The 15,190-nt window shown below is 51.7% G+C and overlaps 1 protein-coding gene across 1 annotated transcript; it reads left to right on the top strand.

Annotated features, from left to right (window-relative positions):
- Positions 1 to 609: 609 nt before the first annotated feature.
- LOC118718912 (steroid 17-alpha-hydroxylase/17,20 lyase) lies at positions 610 to 6,961 on the top strand. Its single transcript, XM_036437907.2, has 8 exons — positions 610 to 1,008; positions 2,554 to 2,692; positions 2,898 to 3,127; positions 4,038 to 4,124; positions 4,514 to 4,729; positions 5,144 to 5,313; positions 5,915 to 6,018; positions 6,475 to 6,961. Exons 1-8 carry the CDS (start codon positions 712 to 714, stop codon positions 6,756 to 6,758), a joined length of 1,527 nt encoding a protein of 508 aa, XP_036293800.1. The 5' UTR covers positions 610 to 711; the 3' UTR covers positions 6,759 to 6,961.
- Positions 6,962 to 15,190: the final 8,229 nt, after the last annotated feature.

Genomic DNA, 15,190 nt, shown 5'->3' with positions numbered 1-15,190 from the left:
TGGTTAAAATAACTTTTGTTATATACATTTGAATATAATAAAACCAATTTGTTAAACACACACACACACACACACACACACACACACACACACACACATCATATAGCTAGAAAGTGGTCAAGCTCGGACTTGAACCCCAATTTATGACTCTAAGGCCCATGCTCTCCACCTTAGGGCTTCGCTGCCTCTGGAAAGGACAGCAAGACACGAATCAGGACATCTGCGTTCTCGCCTCGCTGTCTCGTGTGACTTGTGCAGTCTGACCTTTTAAGATCACACTTTCCTCAACCGTTACCTTGTAAGACGAGATAAATGTCCTTGATGGTTCCTGGCAGTCATTTGTCTGGAGATCTGTACTTTACAGCATGGAATGCCCCAAACCTGATTCCTGGCCCAGATTACCATTTGCTTCTGGCACACACTGGGAATAGGGAGGGGGCCGGCTGTCCACCCCTCACTTTGCTCCTCCCTGAGAGGTTTGCCCTGGAATTAAGCCAGCCCTTGAGGAGGCCTCCACTCCCCCTTCCGTTCCCCATCCTGGGAGAGGGTTCGGGTCTGGCTGCACTCCAGGATAAACTTCCACAAGGCAAGAGATAACACAAAGTCAAGGTGAAGATCACGGCAGCCCTTAAAAAGGCCTCCTTGCACCCTAGAGTGGCCGCAGCTCTCCCCTCCAGAGCTGTCCATCCTGCCTGCCGGCGCCTGGCCACCATGTGGGAGCTCTTGGCTCTCTTGCTGCTCACCCTCGCCTATTTTCTTTGGCCCAAGGTGAAGAGCCCCGGTGCCAAATACCCCAAAAGCCTCCCATCCCTGCCCTTGGTGGGCAGCCTGCCATTCCTCCCCAGAGATGGCCATCCGCACGTGAACTTCTTCAAGCTGCAGGAGAAATACGGCCCCATCTATTCTTTTCGTATGGGTAGCAAGACTACAGTGATGATCGGCCACCACCAGCTGGCCAAGGAGGTGCTTATCAAGAAGGGCAAGGAATTCTCCGGGCGGCCCCAAGTGGTAAGCAGGCCCCATTGTCCCTCCTCTCTCCCACCCTTGTTCAGTTCTTGGGCTAAGACTGTGCCTAGAATGACCCTTTCAGCTTCAAACATCTTGTAATTCTTCCCCAAAGCAGACTATCAGGGTTCTGGGTGGGGGAGCAACTCCCCAACCTCTAAACTAGGCAGGAAGAACTAAAGGAAGGCCTCATTTTCTGAGCTGCCCAGAAGGTGAAGCGGGATGGGAGTAACGGCCTGAGGGGGTCAGGGAGCCCTCACTCCTGTCCTCTCATCCTGGGACTGGATAATGATCTCTCGGAGCCTAACACTTCCCTAACTAACTGAGACTGTGCATGTAAATATCAGCCCAGTGCAGACTAGTTTTATGGATGTTCCTCTTCATGTGAAAAATGGGGATAGTGGATACTGTCCTCTGTGGGAAGGTGCAAGGGGTTGCCTGTCCTGGGAGGGCTGGGGTTGCTGTTTCTCTGAAGCCGTCCCCAGCTGCTCCAGCTCAAGGGAGGAAGGGGGTTCTGACCCACAGTAGCATTTTTAAGATGCTGATGCTCCATCCTACAGAGCTTTTGGGGGTGCTCCTGGTGGAACGGGGAGCTAACCATCAAGAAACACTGCGAATGCCCATCTCAGCCTCCCTGCTGCTGAGTGCTCCCCTGAGCACCCCAGGCAGAGCCCCCAAGCCATGCATCTCTGATCAGGCCAAGGGTTGACTGGTTTTCCCTTGGGCCAGTCAGCCAGGTTTGCTAGCCTACTACCTGCTTCCCAACTCTAGTGAGCTCTTCTCTTCAGTGGAAAGAGGAAAGAGGCGGCTAGTTGTTTGGGGTTTACAGGTCAGGGGAGGGCAGAGTGAAGGCTTTGGACCCTCATGCTTTTTTGGGGTGCCTCTGGGAAGAGATTGTTTGACCCAAGTGTAGAGTGGGTGGACAAGACATCTGCACTCTCAGATGTGGCTGTGTGGGGGGACATGGCCTTGTAATGGAAGAGTGCACAAGGAGGAGATAAACTCCGGTGCCTTTAGCACTTCCCAGGGGGCCTAGGGCAAGGTAGAGGTATGGGTAGTCCTCAGTCTCTACAAGCCCCCCATCCCCACTCCTGTCCCCAAGACAGGCCCAATTTCAGAGACCTTGTCCCATCCACAGCTGCCCTCCCCACTCAGAAACGGATGAGAAAAGAGAGGTCCAGAAGTCCTCTGTCATTAAACAGAACCCAAGAACCCCTGCATTCTGAGTGTTCTTTCTTCTCTCTCTCTCTCTCCTCTCTCTCTCCTCTCTCCTCTCTCTTCTCTCTCTCTCTCTCTCTCTCTCCCCTCCCTCTCTCTCTCTCTCTCTCTCTCTCTCTCTCTCTCTCTCTCTCTCTCTCTCTCTCTCTCTCTCTCGGAATTGGGAATTAAAGGGGCATAGGGCCTGACCTACCAAGGCCTCACTGTCATGGAGAGAAGCAGGGATGCCCCACAGCCTTATCTCTTAGGGCATGGGAATGGGTGCAGGAGACCCGGGGCAAGGGTGGATGGGTAGTGTCTAACTCCTACAGCCTTTCCTGTTTTCCAAAGACGACTCTAGATATCCTGTCAGACAAGCAAAAGGGCGTTGCCTTTGCCGACTATGGTGCCGGTTGGCAGCTGCATCGGAAGCTGGTGCTGGCCACCTTTGCCCTGTTCAAGGATGGCAACCTGAAGCTGGAGAAGATCTGTAAGTGCCCTGCCAGCCCCTAGGGCTCTGGAGGGAGAAGAGGGCTGGGGAGGGAAGAAGGAACAGGGAATGGTTCAACCTAGCGTTTTCTTGGCTACAGCTGCCACCTAGTGGCCATCTGCTCCCTGTCCCTGACTGAGGTGGAACTAGAGATGGGTGAGGGTGCTGCTTAATTCCCCAGCCTCCTGTTCCTCTCTCCCCTCAGTATGTCAGGAAATCAGTTCGTTTTGTGATTTCCTGGCCACCCAGGATGGACAGTCCATAGATTTGGGCTTGCCTCTCTTCTTGGCGGTGACCAAAATAATCTGCTTGATCTGCTTCAACACCTCCTACAAGAACGAACATCCTATAATGAAGACCATCCAGACATACAACGATGGCATCATGGAGTCTCTGGGCACGAACAGTATAGTAGACATATTCCCTAAGCTGAAGGTAAGGATGAGAACAGGCCCCACCTTCAGGTCCCAGTAGAGCCTGACAGCTTCCCCAATTCTTCCTCCTACTGCCCAGCACCAGACTCGCCTTTTTCTTTTTCTTTCTTTTATTCTTTTCTTTTTTTAAAAATATATTTTATTGAGTTTTTACAGAGAGGAAGAGAGAGGGATAGAGAATTAGAAACATTGATGAGAGGGAAGCATTGATCAGCTGCCTCTCGCACACCTCCTACTGGAGATGTGCCCGCAACCAAGGTACATGCCCTTGACTGGAATCAAACCTGGGACCCTTCACTCTGCAGGCCGATGCTCTATCCACTGAGCCAAACTGGTTTCGGCTGGACTCGCCTTTTTCTTGACCACCTTGGCCACAGTGATCTTTGTCTTCTCTGACTCTTAAAACTTTGCTGCTTCTCTAGATGCATGTTATAATAATGGATCCTATCTATTTATGGTCATGTGCCAGTATTGAGCACTCTACATGCATTCATCATGGCATTCCGCTTGGAGGTAGGTTTTATTATCCCCATACAGATGAGAATACAGGCTTTGAGAGATTAAGAAACTTGCCCATGGCTTCAGACTCAAGTGGATCTTACAGTTAAAGGCTGAGCACACCACAGAGCCTGTCTACTGAGTAAACACCAGTGCTTGATGTTTGGTTGAATGGGGAGGGGGAAGTGGAGACCAATTCCAAACAAGGGGTGGGGTTGGAGAGATTGAGGCTACCCAGACCTCTGCCTTTCCCATTCTGTGTCCCCTCCTTGCCTTCCATCTTGGTGGAAGGTTGGGGTTGGAAAGGGAACTCGTCCGAGACAGAAGGCGAGTATCTCCCCCAGGAGGGATTCTGGTAGCTGTAGAAGCAGAATGCAAGAGAGATGAATTTGAAATGCCTCTCTGCTTTCCAGATTTTCCCCAACAAAGCCCTGGAAACAATGAAGAATTGTACTAAAATGCGAAATGAGTTGCTAACTGAAATCTATGAAAAACATAAGGTAGGTAATGGTGCAGAAGAGACTGCCAGTTAGGTTGAAAGTATCGTGAGGCCAGGATTGGGGTCCATTTTTAACATGTAGCATCGCCAGAAGCTAACAGAGAACCTGGCACATAGTAGGTGCTCAATAAAAACTGACTTAAATCATGAATAGGGGTGGGGAAGTGAGGAATTGAAGAGGATCCTAGAAGGAACCCATCTACCACTTCAGATTTACAGAGGACCTAGAGCTGCCTCACCTCCACAAGCTCATGGGTCCTGATTAGACTCGCCTGGTCCCCCACTTCCAAGTGGAAGCAGCTTTTGTATCTCCAGCCTAGGATGGAAGTGTGGGAGGGTGCTGCAGATGGGGATCCTTCCTTCTCACATTTCCCAACTTGACCCAAACAGAAGAACTTCAGCAGCAACTCTGTCACCAACCTAGTGGACATACTGATCCAAGCCCAGGTGAACTCAAGCAATAACAACACCGGCTCAGACCAGGAGTCAAAGCTGCTTTCGGATCGACACATTCTTGCCACAATAGGCGACATCTTCGGGGCCGGTTTGGAGACCACCACCTCTGTGGTGAAGTGGACGGTGGCCTTCCTGCTGCACAATCCTGAGGTGGGCTTCTCCTTACTGCTGTTCCCAGCCACTCCTGGTACCAGTCAGATGCAACTCTGGCGAGAGCAAGAGCAAGAGCAAGAGCAAGAGCGAGAGCAAGACAGGGAGAGGGAAGGGGGGGGGGAGAGAGAGAGAGAGAGAGAGAGAGAGAGAGAGAGAGATCAAAAGTGAGAATCCTTGATTGGTTGCCTCCTGCATGCCCCCTACTGGGAGAAGAGCCCACAACCTGGGCATGTGCCCTGACCAGGAATCAAACCCGTGACCTCCTGATCCATAGGTTGATGTTCAACCACTGAGCCACACTGGCTGGGCAAGGGCCAGCTCATCTAGATGTGACAACAGGATTCTTCTAAGTCCCTGCCTCTCCTGGACTTAAAAGCACTCTGGTCACATCTGCCCTTCTCTGGCCCCCAGCTGCAAAAGAAGATCCAGGAGGAGATTGAACAGTACGTAGGTTTCGGCCGCACGCCAACCATGAGTGACCGGAACCACCTCGTGCTGCTGGAGGCCACCATCCGGGAGGTGCTTCGCATTCGCCCCGTGGCCCCTACGCTCATCCCCCACAAGGCTATCGTGGACTCCAGGTATGCCTTCCCGCCCAACAACGTCCAGCCCTAAGAGGCACTCAGCACTGCTTGCCAGCCCTCCTCCACTCCCTCAGCCCCCAACCTTGCTGATCCACCTGGAGTCAACCACTGACTGGCAGTCCTCTCACCATGACCCTACTGATCAATGTATCCCCCACTCACTAACGCACAAGGACTGACCCACAGGCCTACCTGCCCTCCCTCAGAGCTGCCTGCTGTTCTGGGGACACGAGGTCTGCGCTGGAAGCTGGTCCTTTTCGCTCCTACTCAGTCCAGTAGCCACCACACAGACACAGTGCACCGGCACAATATGCATACGCAGTGGGCCCTGACAGATGCAGATAGCCACATACAACGTGACACATAAGTGCATGTCAGGAAGAGAGGGCTGGAGAAGAGCTGGATTCGTACTGAGTCTGGCAGAAGCTCAGGAAAAGGAGAGGGCGTGGGCGTGAGGGCGAGGAAGGCTCTTTTCCCCAGGCTGGGGGGGGGGGGGGGGAGGGAGGACTGTAGAGACTCAGGGCTGAACAGGCGGCTAAGCAGGTGGGGGAGGACAATATTCCAGATCCCTCCTTTCCTTCCCTTCCCTCTCGGGCAGCATCGGGGACTTTGCCATTGACAAGGGCACCAACGTTGTCATCAATCTGTGGGCACTGCATCACAATGAGAAGGAATGGCACCGGCCCGACCAGTTCATGCCCGGTGAGTCCGTGTCCTGTCTGTCCTGCCACCGGGCCATGCAGCCAACCTGGTCTCCGTGCTCTGCCACTCCAGCGCTTCCCCTCTGCTAAGGTGGCAACGGGCAAACGCCTGCCTCCAATTACGGGAAGCTACTTGACACCCCATCCCACCTGGACTCCCCCTCCCCCCCCACCTCTTCACAGCTGGGTTTCCTCCTTTCCCCTCCCACCACCTGCAAACCTTCTCCTCTGAGAAGCCCCCTAGGCATATGCCCCCCGTGAACTGGGCCCCTCCTCCCCTCGGATGGTGGCATTTCCCATGGGTCGCGATACCCCTCCTTTCTATCCTTCCCGAGTAGTTCATCTCCTCTGCGTGATCAGGGGCTACCTGAGCGCAGGCTGTTATCTGTCCTCAGGTTGGGGGCCCTCTACTTACTCCAGCCCTGGCCCCTGCTTGATGCATCCCCCGTGCCCACAGAGCGCTTCCTGGACCCCACGGGGAGCCAGCTCATCTCGCCGTCCTCCAGCTACCTGCCCTTCGGGGCCGGGCCCCGCTCCTGCGTAGGGGAGAACATGGCCCGCCAGGCGCTCTTCCTCTTCATGTCCTGGATGCTGCAGAGGTTCGACCTGGAGGCCCCGGATGACGGGCAGCTGCCCTCCCTGGAGGGCATCCCCAACGTGGTCTTCCTGATCGACTCTTACAAAGTGAAGATTAAGATTCGCAAGGCCTGGAAGGAGGCCCAGGGTGAGGGGAGCACCTAGAAGTGTGCTTGCCCTGTGTGGCCCCACAGCACAGGGCGAGAGGTGTTACACCACCCTCCACCCTCCCGGCCCTTCCTCCCTCCTCCGGGCCCACCCTGCCTTCTTTCCCACCCCGCAGCCCTGACAGTGATGTGCTTAGGCGTGTTTTTTTTAAGAAGGTCCCTGAACTTATTATATTCCTTACTATCAGTGTTACCCTCCTTGGATAAAAAAAAAAAGGGCCCTGAGTAGCTTATTCATTTAATTTGTTCACTCATTCTTTCAATAAATATTAAGCACCTCCTAAGTGCCACTCACTGTCCCTGGACACTCAGGATTCCTGGTCTCCTGAAGCTTACATTTCTAAGGAGAACTAACAAATAGATCAGCATTTCAGAGACTCATAAGTCCACTGATACCGGGTGATGGTGATTTGAAAAGAGAATGGCAGAGGTGGGGAGTGGCTACTGCAAACAAGTGGTAGGGGAAGGTGCAGAAGACCTGTGGGACAGCGCCCCCTTGTGGAGGGAGCAGCCAGGGAGTTCTCCAGGCGGGAGGTCAGTGTGGCTGGGGCAGAGTGGAGCAAATGAAGGGCAGAGTGTCCCTGATGAGGCCAGACTGGAGACAGGGGCCAGGTCCCATGGAGCCTTTGAAATTAGCAGGAAGGGATCTAGGTTTTTATTCCAAGAGTGCCAGGAAGTCACTGCAGGGCTTAACATGTAAGTGGAAAGGTCTGGTTCATACTTTACTTTTTAAAATGTATTTTTGCCCTAACCGATTTGGCTCAGTGGATAGAGCATCAGCCTGTGGACTGAAGGGTCCCAGGTTCGATTCCGGTCAAGGGCATGTGCCTTGGTTGCAGGCACATCCCCAGGAGGGGTGTGCTGGAGGCAGCTGATCGATGCTTCTCTCTCATCGATGTTTCTAACTCTCCCTCTCTCTTCCTCTCTGTAAAAAATCAATAAAAAAAAAAATATATATATATATATATTATTTTTTTTTTAATATATATATTTTTTATTTCAGAGAGAAAGGGAGATGGTGAAAGAGATAGAAACATCAATGATGAGAGAATCATTGATCGGCTGCCTCCCCTACTGTGGATCGAGCCCGCAACCCAGGCATGTGCCCTGACCAGGAATCCACCTGTGACCTCTTGGTTCATAAGTTGATGCTCAGCCACTGAAGCACACAGGCCAGGCTGGTTCACATTTTAAAAAGATCATCCTAGTTGCTGAGTGGAGATTAACCTGTGGAGGGATGAGAGTGGTGGCAGGGAGGGAGGAGGAGGAGGTTGCTGTGCTGGCAACACCAGTGGAGATGGTGAGAAGTGGTGGGATTGAGTTATATTTTGAGAGTAGAGCAAGGGATCTTGTTTGCTTTGATGCAAACAGTCATCAGCTGTATGTGGCTTAGAGGGAGTGCGTGTAATCCACAAACTCAACCCACCCCTACCCATCACTCTTGTCTTGGTCCCCAGTGACCAGCAGTTCTCTTTTTCCTTGTCCTGTCCAGCGGCCACTGCCAGGACAGGGCTTCCACACAGCCTTCTGCTAAGGTGCCGGGCTCCGCCCCTGCTCCCCACTCCCCAGGGAGTCTATAAATGCCTCGCTAGACAATGGAACCCAGCCCTGGCCCATGTGGCTCAGTTGGTTGAGCATCATCACATACACTGACAGGCTGCAGGTTGGATTCCCTGTCAGGGCTTGATCGCCAGTAGGGGGCGTGAGGGGGGCATCAAAGTTTCTCTCCTTTCCTCTCTAAAATCAATATAAAAACATTAAAAAAAAAAAAAAAAAAAAAAGACTTTTTCAAACCTTGAAACCAGCATCTTTAAACCTTGGCCACTGGCCAGGCTGCAAGTGAAAGATGTCCCTGGAAAAACTGACCCTGCTCTTTAGCCTAGAGAGAGGCCTCAGTCCCAGCTCCCTGGCGCCAGCCAGACCAGGGTCAGATCATCAACATCGTGTCCTTCCCTTCGGACTGGGAGGGGCTCTGGAAGGACCATGCCTGGCCAAGTTCTCAGAGGGAAGAAATAAAGGGATTCCTTGGAAGGAAGGAAGAACAAGCTCTGTAAACCCAGTGGCAGACCATTCCTACTGTCCCCCCAACTCAGTCCTGGCCTTCGCTGGCCAGTGACCCCGGGGCCTTGCTTAAGGGCCCACAGGAGAGTTTGTGGGCCGCTGTGGCTGACCCAGCCTCACCATAAGCAGCTTGAAGAGATGTGGACACCACAGTGAGCTCATGGGAAAGGGTTAAACTGGATATCCCCTCCCTCCTGCCCCACACTGGTGCCAGGCTCGATGGGTTGGAGGAGAGTTAAGTATTCCAAATTTGCTCAAAATTTGAAAAGCATTTTACAGGCTAGTGATAAACAGGTAAACAGCTAGCGGAGCGTCTGTGTCCTCTATGGAAGCAGAGGGAGAGTGTTACTGGGATGGAAACTACTCCAACTGTCGAATCAGATCACTGAATGGCAGGGAAATGAGACTAACCTTTCAATTTGAAGATGACAACACTGAGGGCCAATGAGGTAGCGAAGGGTGGGCACAGGGGAGGGACTTGCCCTAAGCCCTAGGCAGCAGGGCTGGGACCAGAACCCAGGATTTCAGAGATGCAGGATGAGGAGTGGCCGTGCTCTCCTACCTGTCCCACGTCCACGCAGAGGGCTCGGGTGTCTAACTGGGGAGAGTACAAAGCTCAGTCAGTGTCCTTTCAGGAAATGACCTCATGAACTCTGATTCTTACCCAGCTGCTCTTCCCCTGCCTGAAGGGCCTCTTACCCCTTACCTAAGTCCTCCCACCTGAATCTCAGGGAAGCCCTTCTCCAGGTCATGCTTCTCGACTCCTACCCCTCGGCTTCTGTTCCCTGATACTAAATCCCGACTGCATCTGAGCACCTTCCTGGGCCTAAAATGGGTGTGGGGTCCCCAAGAGACACTGCCTACCCCTCTATCTCTGGAGTTCAAGACCGAGCCCTCTCATGTTCTTTACCCTGCATGTGGCACCTGGCAAATAGGTTAGACACACAAGAGGACCGAATTAGATGCTCTAAGTTTACCTGGCTAATTGGTCCAGTGATAAACAGACTCCATCTCCTTGTGCAGAAGGAAGCCCAGATCTTTGGGTAAGCTGGAAGGTCTTTGCCAATAACTCAGGCAGTCACTTTTCCAGCCTCGGACTGCTCTTAACCAGTGATGTGATGATAGACAGACACTGAACAAAACCAGTGCTCTGGGGCTGGTGGTGAGGAATAACCCTGATGTGTCATGTGTGCTGGTTACATGTGGACACCCCATCATGACCAATTTCAAGCCACCAATGTGATGTCACGGACCAGAGAGTTGGGAATAGATGCACAGTTTTTATTTATCACCCGTGCACCAGTAGCTCACTGCCACCCTCCAGTAGCTATCTGCCCGCTGCCCTGCCCTCCTATAGCTCCTCCTGTCCCTCTCCCCTGCTCCCCTCATAACTTGCTGCCCTGTCCCCTCCTGTAGCTCGCTGCCCCACCCTCCTGATGATCCATGATCTGGTTGTTATGCTTCACGGTGTAACAACCATTTGCGTATTACATCTTTATTATATAGGATAGTAAATACCATTTACTACAGCTCGTAAAGTTCCTGAAAATTTAATACCAGCTCTTGTGAGCTAAGAGTTGGCCCCCCTAGGAGAAATGAGCTGCCCTGTCCTTTAGAAGAGCAGCTTCCGGTCTGAGGGGAGGACCTCTTCCCTGGTCACCTAGGTGTGCAGTGTGGGTGATGAGAGTACATGACTGTTCTGGTCGGCCCCTTGTGGCCACAAAACCTGAAGCAAATGAGGAGTCTTCTCACCAGTCATACTTATGGGTATAAACACCCAACTTTATAGGACAGGAAGCCCATTGCAGAGTGGGGTGGAGAGCGCACCGAGGACCTGGTCACCCAGGTTCTAGTCCCCAGACTCTCTGGTTTTCCTAGCCCTGGATCTTAGGCCCATTGCTAGCTTTTTGAACCCTACTTTCCTCAGCTGTCCAGTGGGGCAACTTACCACCTGTGCTGCCCATTATCTGAGGCTCTGGTGAGGATGAAAAGCAGAAAGGGCTGTGTGAGCAGGAGAGTTCCACACCAACCGGAGTTACAGAAGGTAAGAAGTCAGGCTGTGGAGGCAAGTTCGGTGTTGTCATTTACAGACCAAATGACCATGGGCAACTTACTTGGACTTCTAAAACCTCAGTTTTCTCATCTGTAACATGGGGGGCTGAGGTGTATCACCCTCAGTGTCGGTGCCTCAATAAACACTGCCTTCATTGTCACTGCCTATGTCCAGATCCACAAAGCAAGTCCTTCCCTAAGGGTTTTATACAAACCTCCCAAAGGACACGGGCTTGGTCAGAAGGAGCAGGGTGTCCAGATGGTCCATCAGGACAGGACCTCCAGGCCCTTCCTCCGGCAGTGGGGGAGAGGGCGGAGAGCCCAGAGACAGGCTTTCCATGGCTCCCACACGGACGGTGGTTTGTTACATTTTCCAGGGCTGGTTTCTTGAGACTTCTTGGCGAGTTGTGCAGTGAGGAGCGACTTCAGATCAAACATCCTCCTCTCCCCCTCACAAGCCACCCAAAGCTCTTTATGTCCTCAGAGGAAGACCAAAACACTCTTGCAAGGGAAAGCCACGAAGACCCAGAGCTTAAACTCTGACAATTGTACGGTGTTTCCAAGAGGTGACACCTCCCCGTGGTAGTGAAGAGTGATCTGCAGCAGGCACCACCGCTGTCCCAGGCAGGAGGCCATTGCGGCACCGAGGGGCTCCGCTGGTGGAGCCTGGCTGGGCGTGGGGGCCTCTGAGGGCTTATGATAAGGAAAGGGGGAGGAGAAAAAGGGATAAAGTAGGCTTTAGGGCACTGGTGTCTGGTTCACCTTCACCATGCTACTCCTGTTCAGTACACCTTTGAAAAGACGAGTTCTTCACGTGACACCAACATTGCAATGGTTGCACTGACTAGTGGATTGCCTGAGCTTTGGAGTCAACTGATTTAGGTTCAGATCCTGACTATCACTTAGCTGTGTGATCTTGGACAAGTGAGTCAACAACTCTGAATCCCATTAATCAAGCAGGAATAATTTAGTCCATACCTCAGAGGGCTATTTTGAGGCTGAAATTTAAAAAAGTAGGTAAGATGCTTACACAAGACCCAGCATTGTGTCAAGTCAATAAATGAAACAATGGACAAGTTAAATTATTTTCATTACCAGCTTACCTCTCCAGCTTCATCTCCTGTCACTTCCCAGAATGCAATTATCTAGAAAGGTTAAATTGCTCCTAGCTTAAAAAAAAAAAAAAAAAAAAAATACGTTTTTATTGATTTCAGAAAGGAAGAGGGAGAGACAGAAACATCAATGATGAGAGAATCACTGACCGGCTGCCTCCTGCATGCACCCTACTGAGGATTAAGCCCGAAACCCGGGCATGTGCCCTTGACTGGAATCAAACCCGGGACCCTTCAGTCTGCAGATCGACACTCTATCCACTGAGCCAAACCAGCTAGGGCTGCTCCCAGCTTTAGAATAACACCCACACTCTCCTGTTTTAGATCTACTGTTTTGTGTGTGTTTTTGTACTTTTCAGCACCTGGCACATAGTGGGCACTCAATATCTACAGACTGAACATTTGCCTGGAATTCCCTTTATACTTTCTTCACCTGGTAAGACCAGTTCAGGTCTGTTCCAGGAAGGCTGTCTTGAAGGCCCAGGTGGGCACATACTCCTCCAGTGTCCGGTGCACCACATGCTATTTCCCATGTGCCACTGAAACTGTTTACGTGCCTTTCTTCCTCTCTAGACCATTAGGTCTTCTAGAGATACAGGTCTAGAGCACATCTGCATTCCCAATGCCTAGCACACGGTAGGTGCTCAATAAATGCTCAATTCTTAAATTAACGCCATTCACCCACAGAGTGGAAACCGTATCCCAAACACCTCAAACACCTCCCAGGACCCACTGCCCTCTGCAGTAGGCTCAGCCGGAAGCAGGTTTCCAGCAGGTTAGGTCAACAATCAGCCAAACCACTTCCCACTCCTTCTCCTGAGTGAAGCCATTTTTGCCCTCCCCCTAAAACTGAGCAAAGTGGAGAATGGGGAATTTCCTGAAATTCGAATTCATCAAAGCTACCCTACTTTGTGCTCTAGGGCATTGGTACTGTCTCCACTTGAACTTGGTCACCTGGCAAAGGAACTCAGTGACCAGGAGGCTGGTGTGCAGTGATGGGGGCAGGCTGCAGACCTAGGCAACAAGGGTATATATGCACACCTCTGAGTTGTATGTTAGTTTTCCTGTCACTCAGACATTTGATTAAAGACAAGAATGATGTACTTCCCACGTCTTCCCTGGGGTTAGAGCTCGACTGTCTCCAGATGCAATCGTGGCTCCCCTGGGAATACTTGGAGGAGCCCAACCGTTCAGAAGGAAGTAGGCAGCCACCATCCCACTTGAGTCACTGAAGGACCAGGGCAGGGACTTCTAGCTGAGGGTCAAAATGGTGGCAGGGACATGTCTGGCTTACCCTGGGCTCTTAGAAACAATAATGCTGACCGCAGGGTAAACTCCAAGACTAGGACAGAACGCTCTGCTCTCTGCCAGCACCCCCACTAGTGACTGCTCCCCTTGGGGAGACAGGAACCCCTTCAGGGAGGGTTCCACATCACCTTGCTTTGCCCACCTGTAGGCTGCCCAAAACGTCTTGCTGGGTTGGTCTGTTCCTTCCTTTTGAGCAAGAACTCAACATCTGAAAAAATGTAATAGTAGTCTTTAGAAAGTAGTAACCGTGAGTCTCGGGAATAATCCCTGTCCCAAGGTGACAGATGTTGGCACATCAATGGCTCCCCCACAGCTTAAAAATCAGTTCTGAGTTCCCTGCCTCAAACTACCTCCCACGACTCCTTGGGGTTCTCTGAATCTGTAACATTCATTCACCTCAATCCACCTCATATTGTTACCTATTTTCACATGGGTATGGTTTTGTCTTCCCAAGTATAATTTAACTTCCAGAGGGCATGGGCCCGACTTACATACTGCTTTCGCATTCTCCTTAGTATCTGGCACAGTGTTGGGCACCAAGTGGAAGAATCACTAAGACATATTTTGCATAGTCAATTCCAAGGCCATTCACATTGCTATCATAGCATTAACAGATTTCAGAGTACTTGTTTCCTTTTGAAGATCATGTTTTAGGTTCGAGGTATCTGACAAAACTAGGGTCTGCTTTTCGGGGGTCTGATTTTAATCTGTTTGTGGAACTTTGCAAAGTATTCAAACATCAGACAGGTACCCTTTGGCAGAAGAAGGGTTTCAGGGAAACTCCTCAGCACAAAGCCTGGCCTCAGCAGCAGCGTCCCCCGGCCTGCTCTTGGCCCTGCAGTTTCTGCCTGGCCTGGGAGCCTGTCCTCAACTGCAGGGCGCCTCTCAGCCTGTGTGTGGAGGAGGGAAACGCGCTGGTGGTTAGCAATCTCCAGGCACGACTCCCTGAAGTCTGAAGTAGAGGAAAAAGGAACAAAGTGTTTCAAGAAAAAAAGCGCGCTGGGACTTTTTGGGATTGATTTTATTTGGGCTTCTCACAGTGGTTAGAGCCACTCTGTCTTCAGAACAATCACAGCACAGGAAATGCGTCACCGAGACTGCCCAGAAAGGTCTGACCAGCTGAATCTTATTGCTTAAAATACACAAATTCACATAACTGACAAATGGTGATGTGCCGCACACAGGAATGTGTTAGCATTTGCAAATCTTCTGACTGTAGCACCAAACCCTCGACCAACCCCTTCCTTCTCCTTCACCTGGAAAACCAGACTCCACCAAATCTCCCTGGCCCCCTAACCAGTCCTTCAACTCCCAGTTTCCCTTCCCTTTGCATGCAGGGCAGCCTCCTGGAGCAGGGACAGACTGTGACTGCTGGAATCAAGCCCCGCTCCGGGTTCCATTATCCCAGACTCCTGCCTTAGGGTGGGACGCCGCAGTGAAGCTTCACACACAGACCAGTTCCCCCCTCTAACGGGGCAGGAAACATGAGAGGGCCAGAATTTATCCATTTGATCAGTGAACTGAAGGCAGACTCATTTTGGTAAAACTTGATGTTCTTGGAGACACTTCAGTGAGTTGTTTGGGATTTTTTCTTTTTAACTGTGGAAGGCAAGGCATCTGAGGGCTGCTGACGCACTCCCGCCCACTCTCGCCACGCACCGGCTTGCTGACATGAGCTGGACCTCGGCATAGGAAGGTAAGCCCTGCGGTGTCTGCCAGACCTCCTGGCAATTCTGGGCAGAGCTGACGTCTGGGCCACAGCTAGTCCAAGCTTGTCCCTGAAGATCCAATTAAGCCTTCGGTCTGGAGTTCCACCTTCACCTTCTGCGCCGAGTGGTTGTGAACACCCCCCAGGGGGCTGATACCGAGGGCCGGGAGCAGCCGAGGGAGGCAGACA

The sequence above is a fragment of the Pipistrellus kuhlii genome, unplaced genomic scaffold (assembly GCF_014108245.1).
Source record: "Pipistrellus kuhlii isolate mPipKuh1 unplaced genomic scaffold, mPipKuh1.p scaffold_m20_p_15, whole genome shotgun sequence".
NCBI classification, from domain to species: domain Eukaryota; kingdom Metazoa; phylum Chordata; class Mammalia; order Chiroptera; family Vespertilionidae; genus Pipistrellus; species Pipistrellus kuhlii.
The sequence above is the reverse complement of the archived record's forward strand: the minus strand, read 5'-3'. Positions and strand labels throughout refer to the sequence as shown.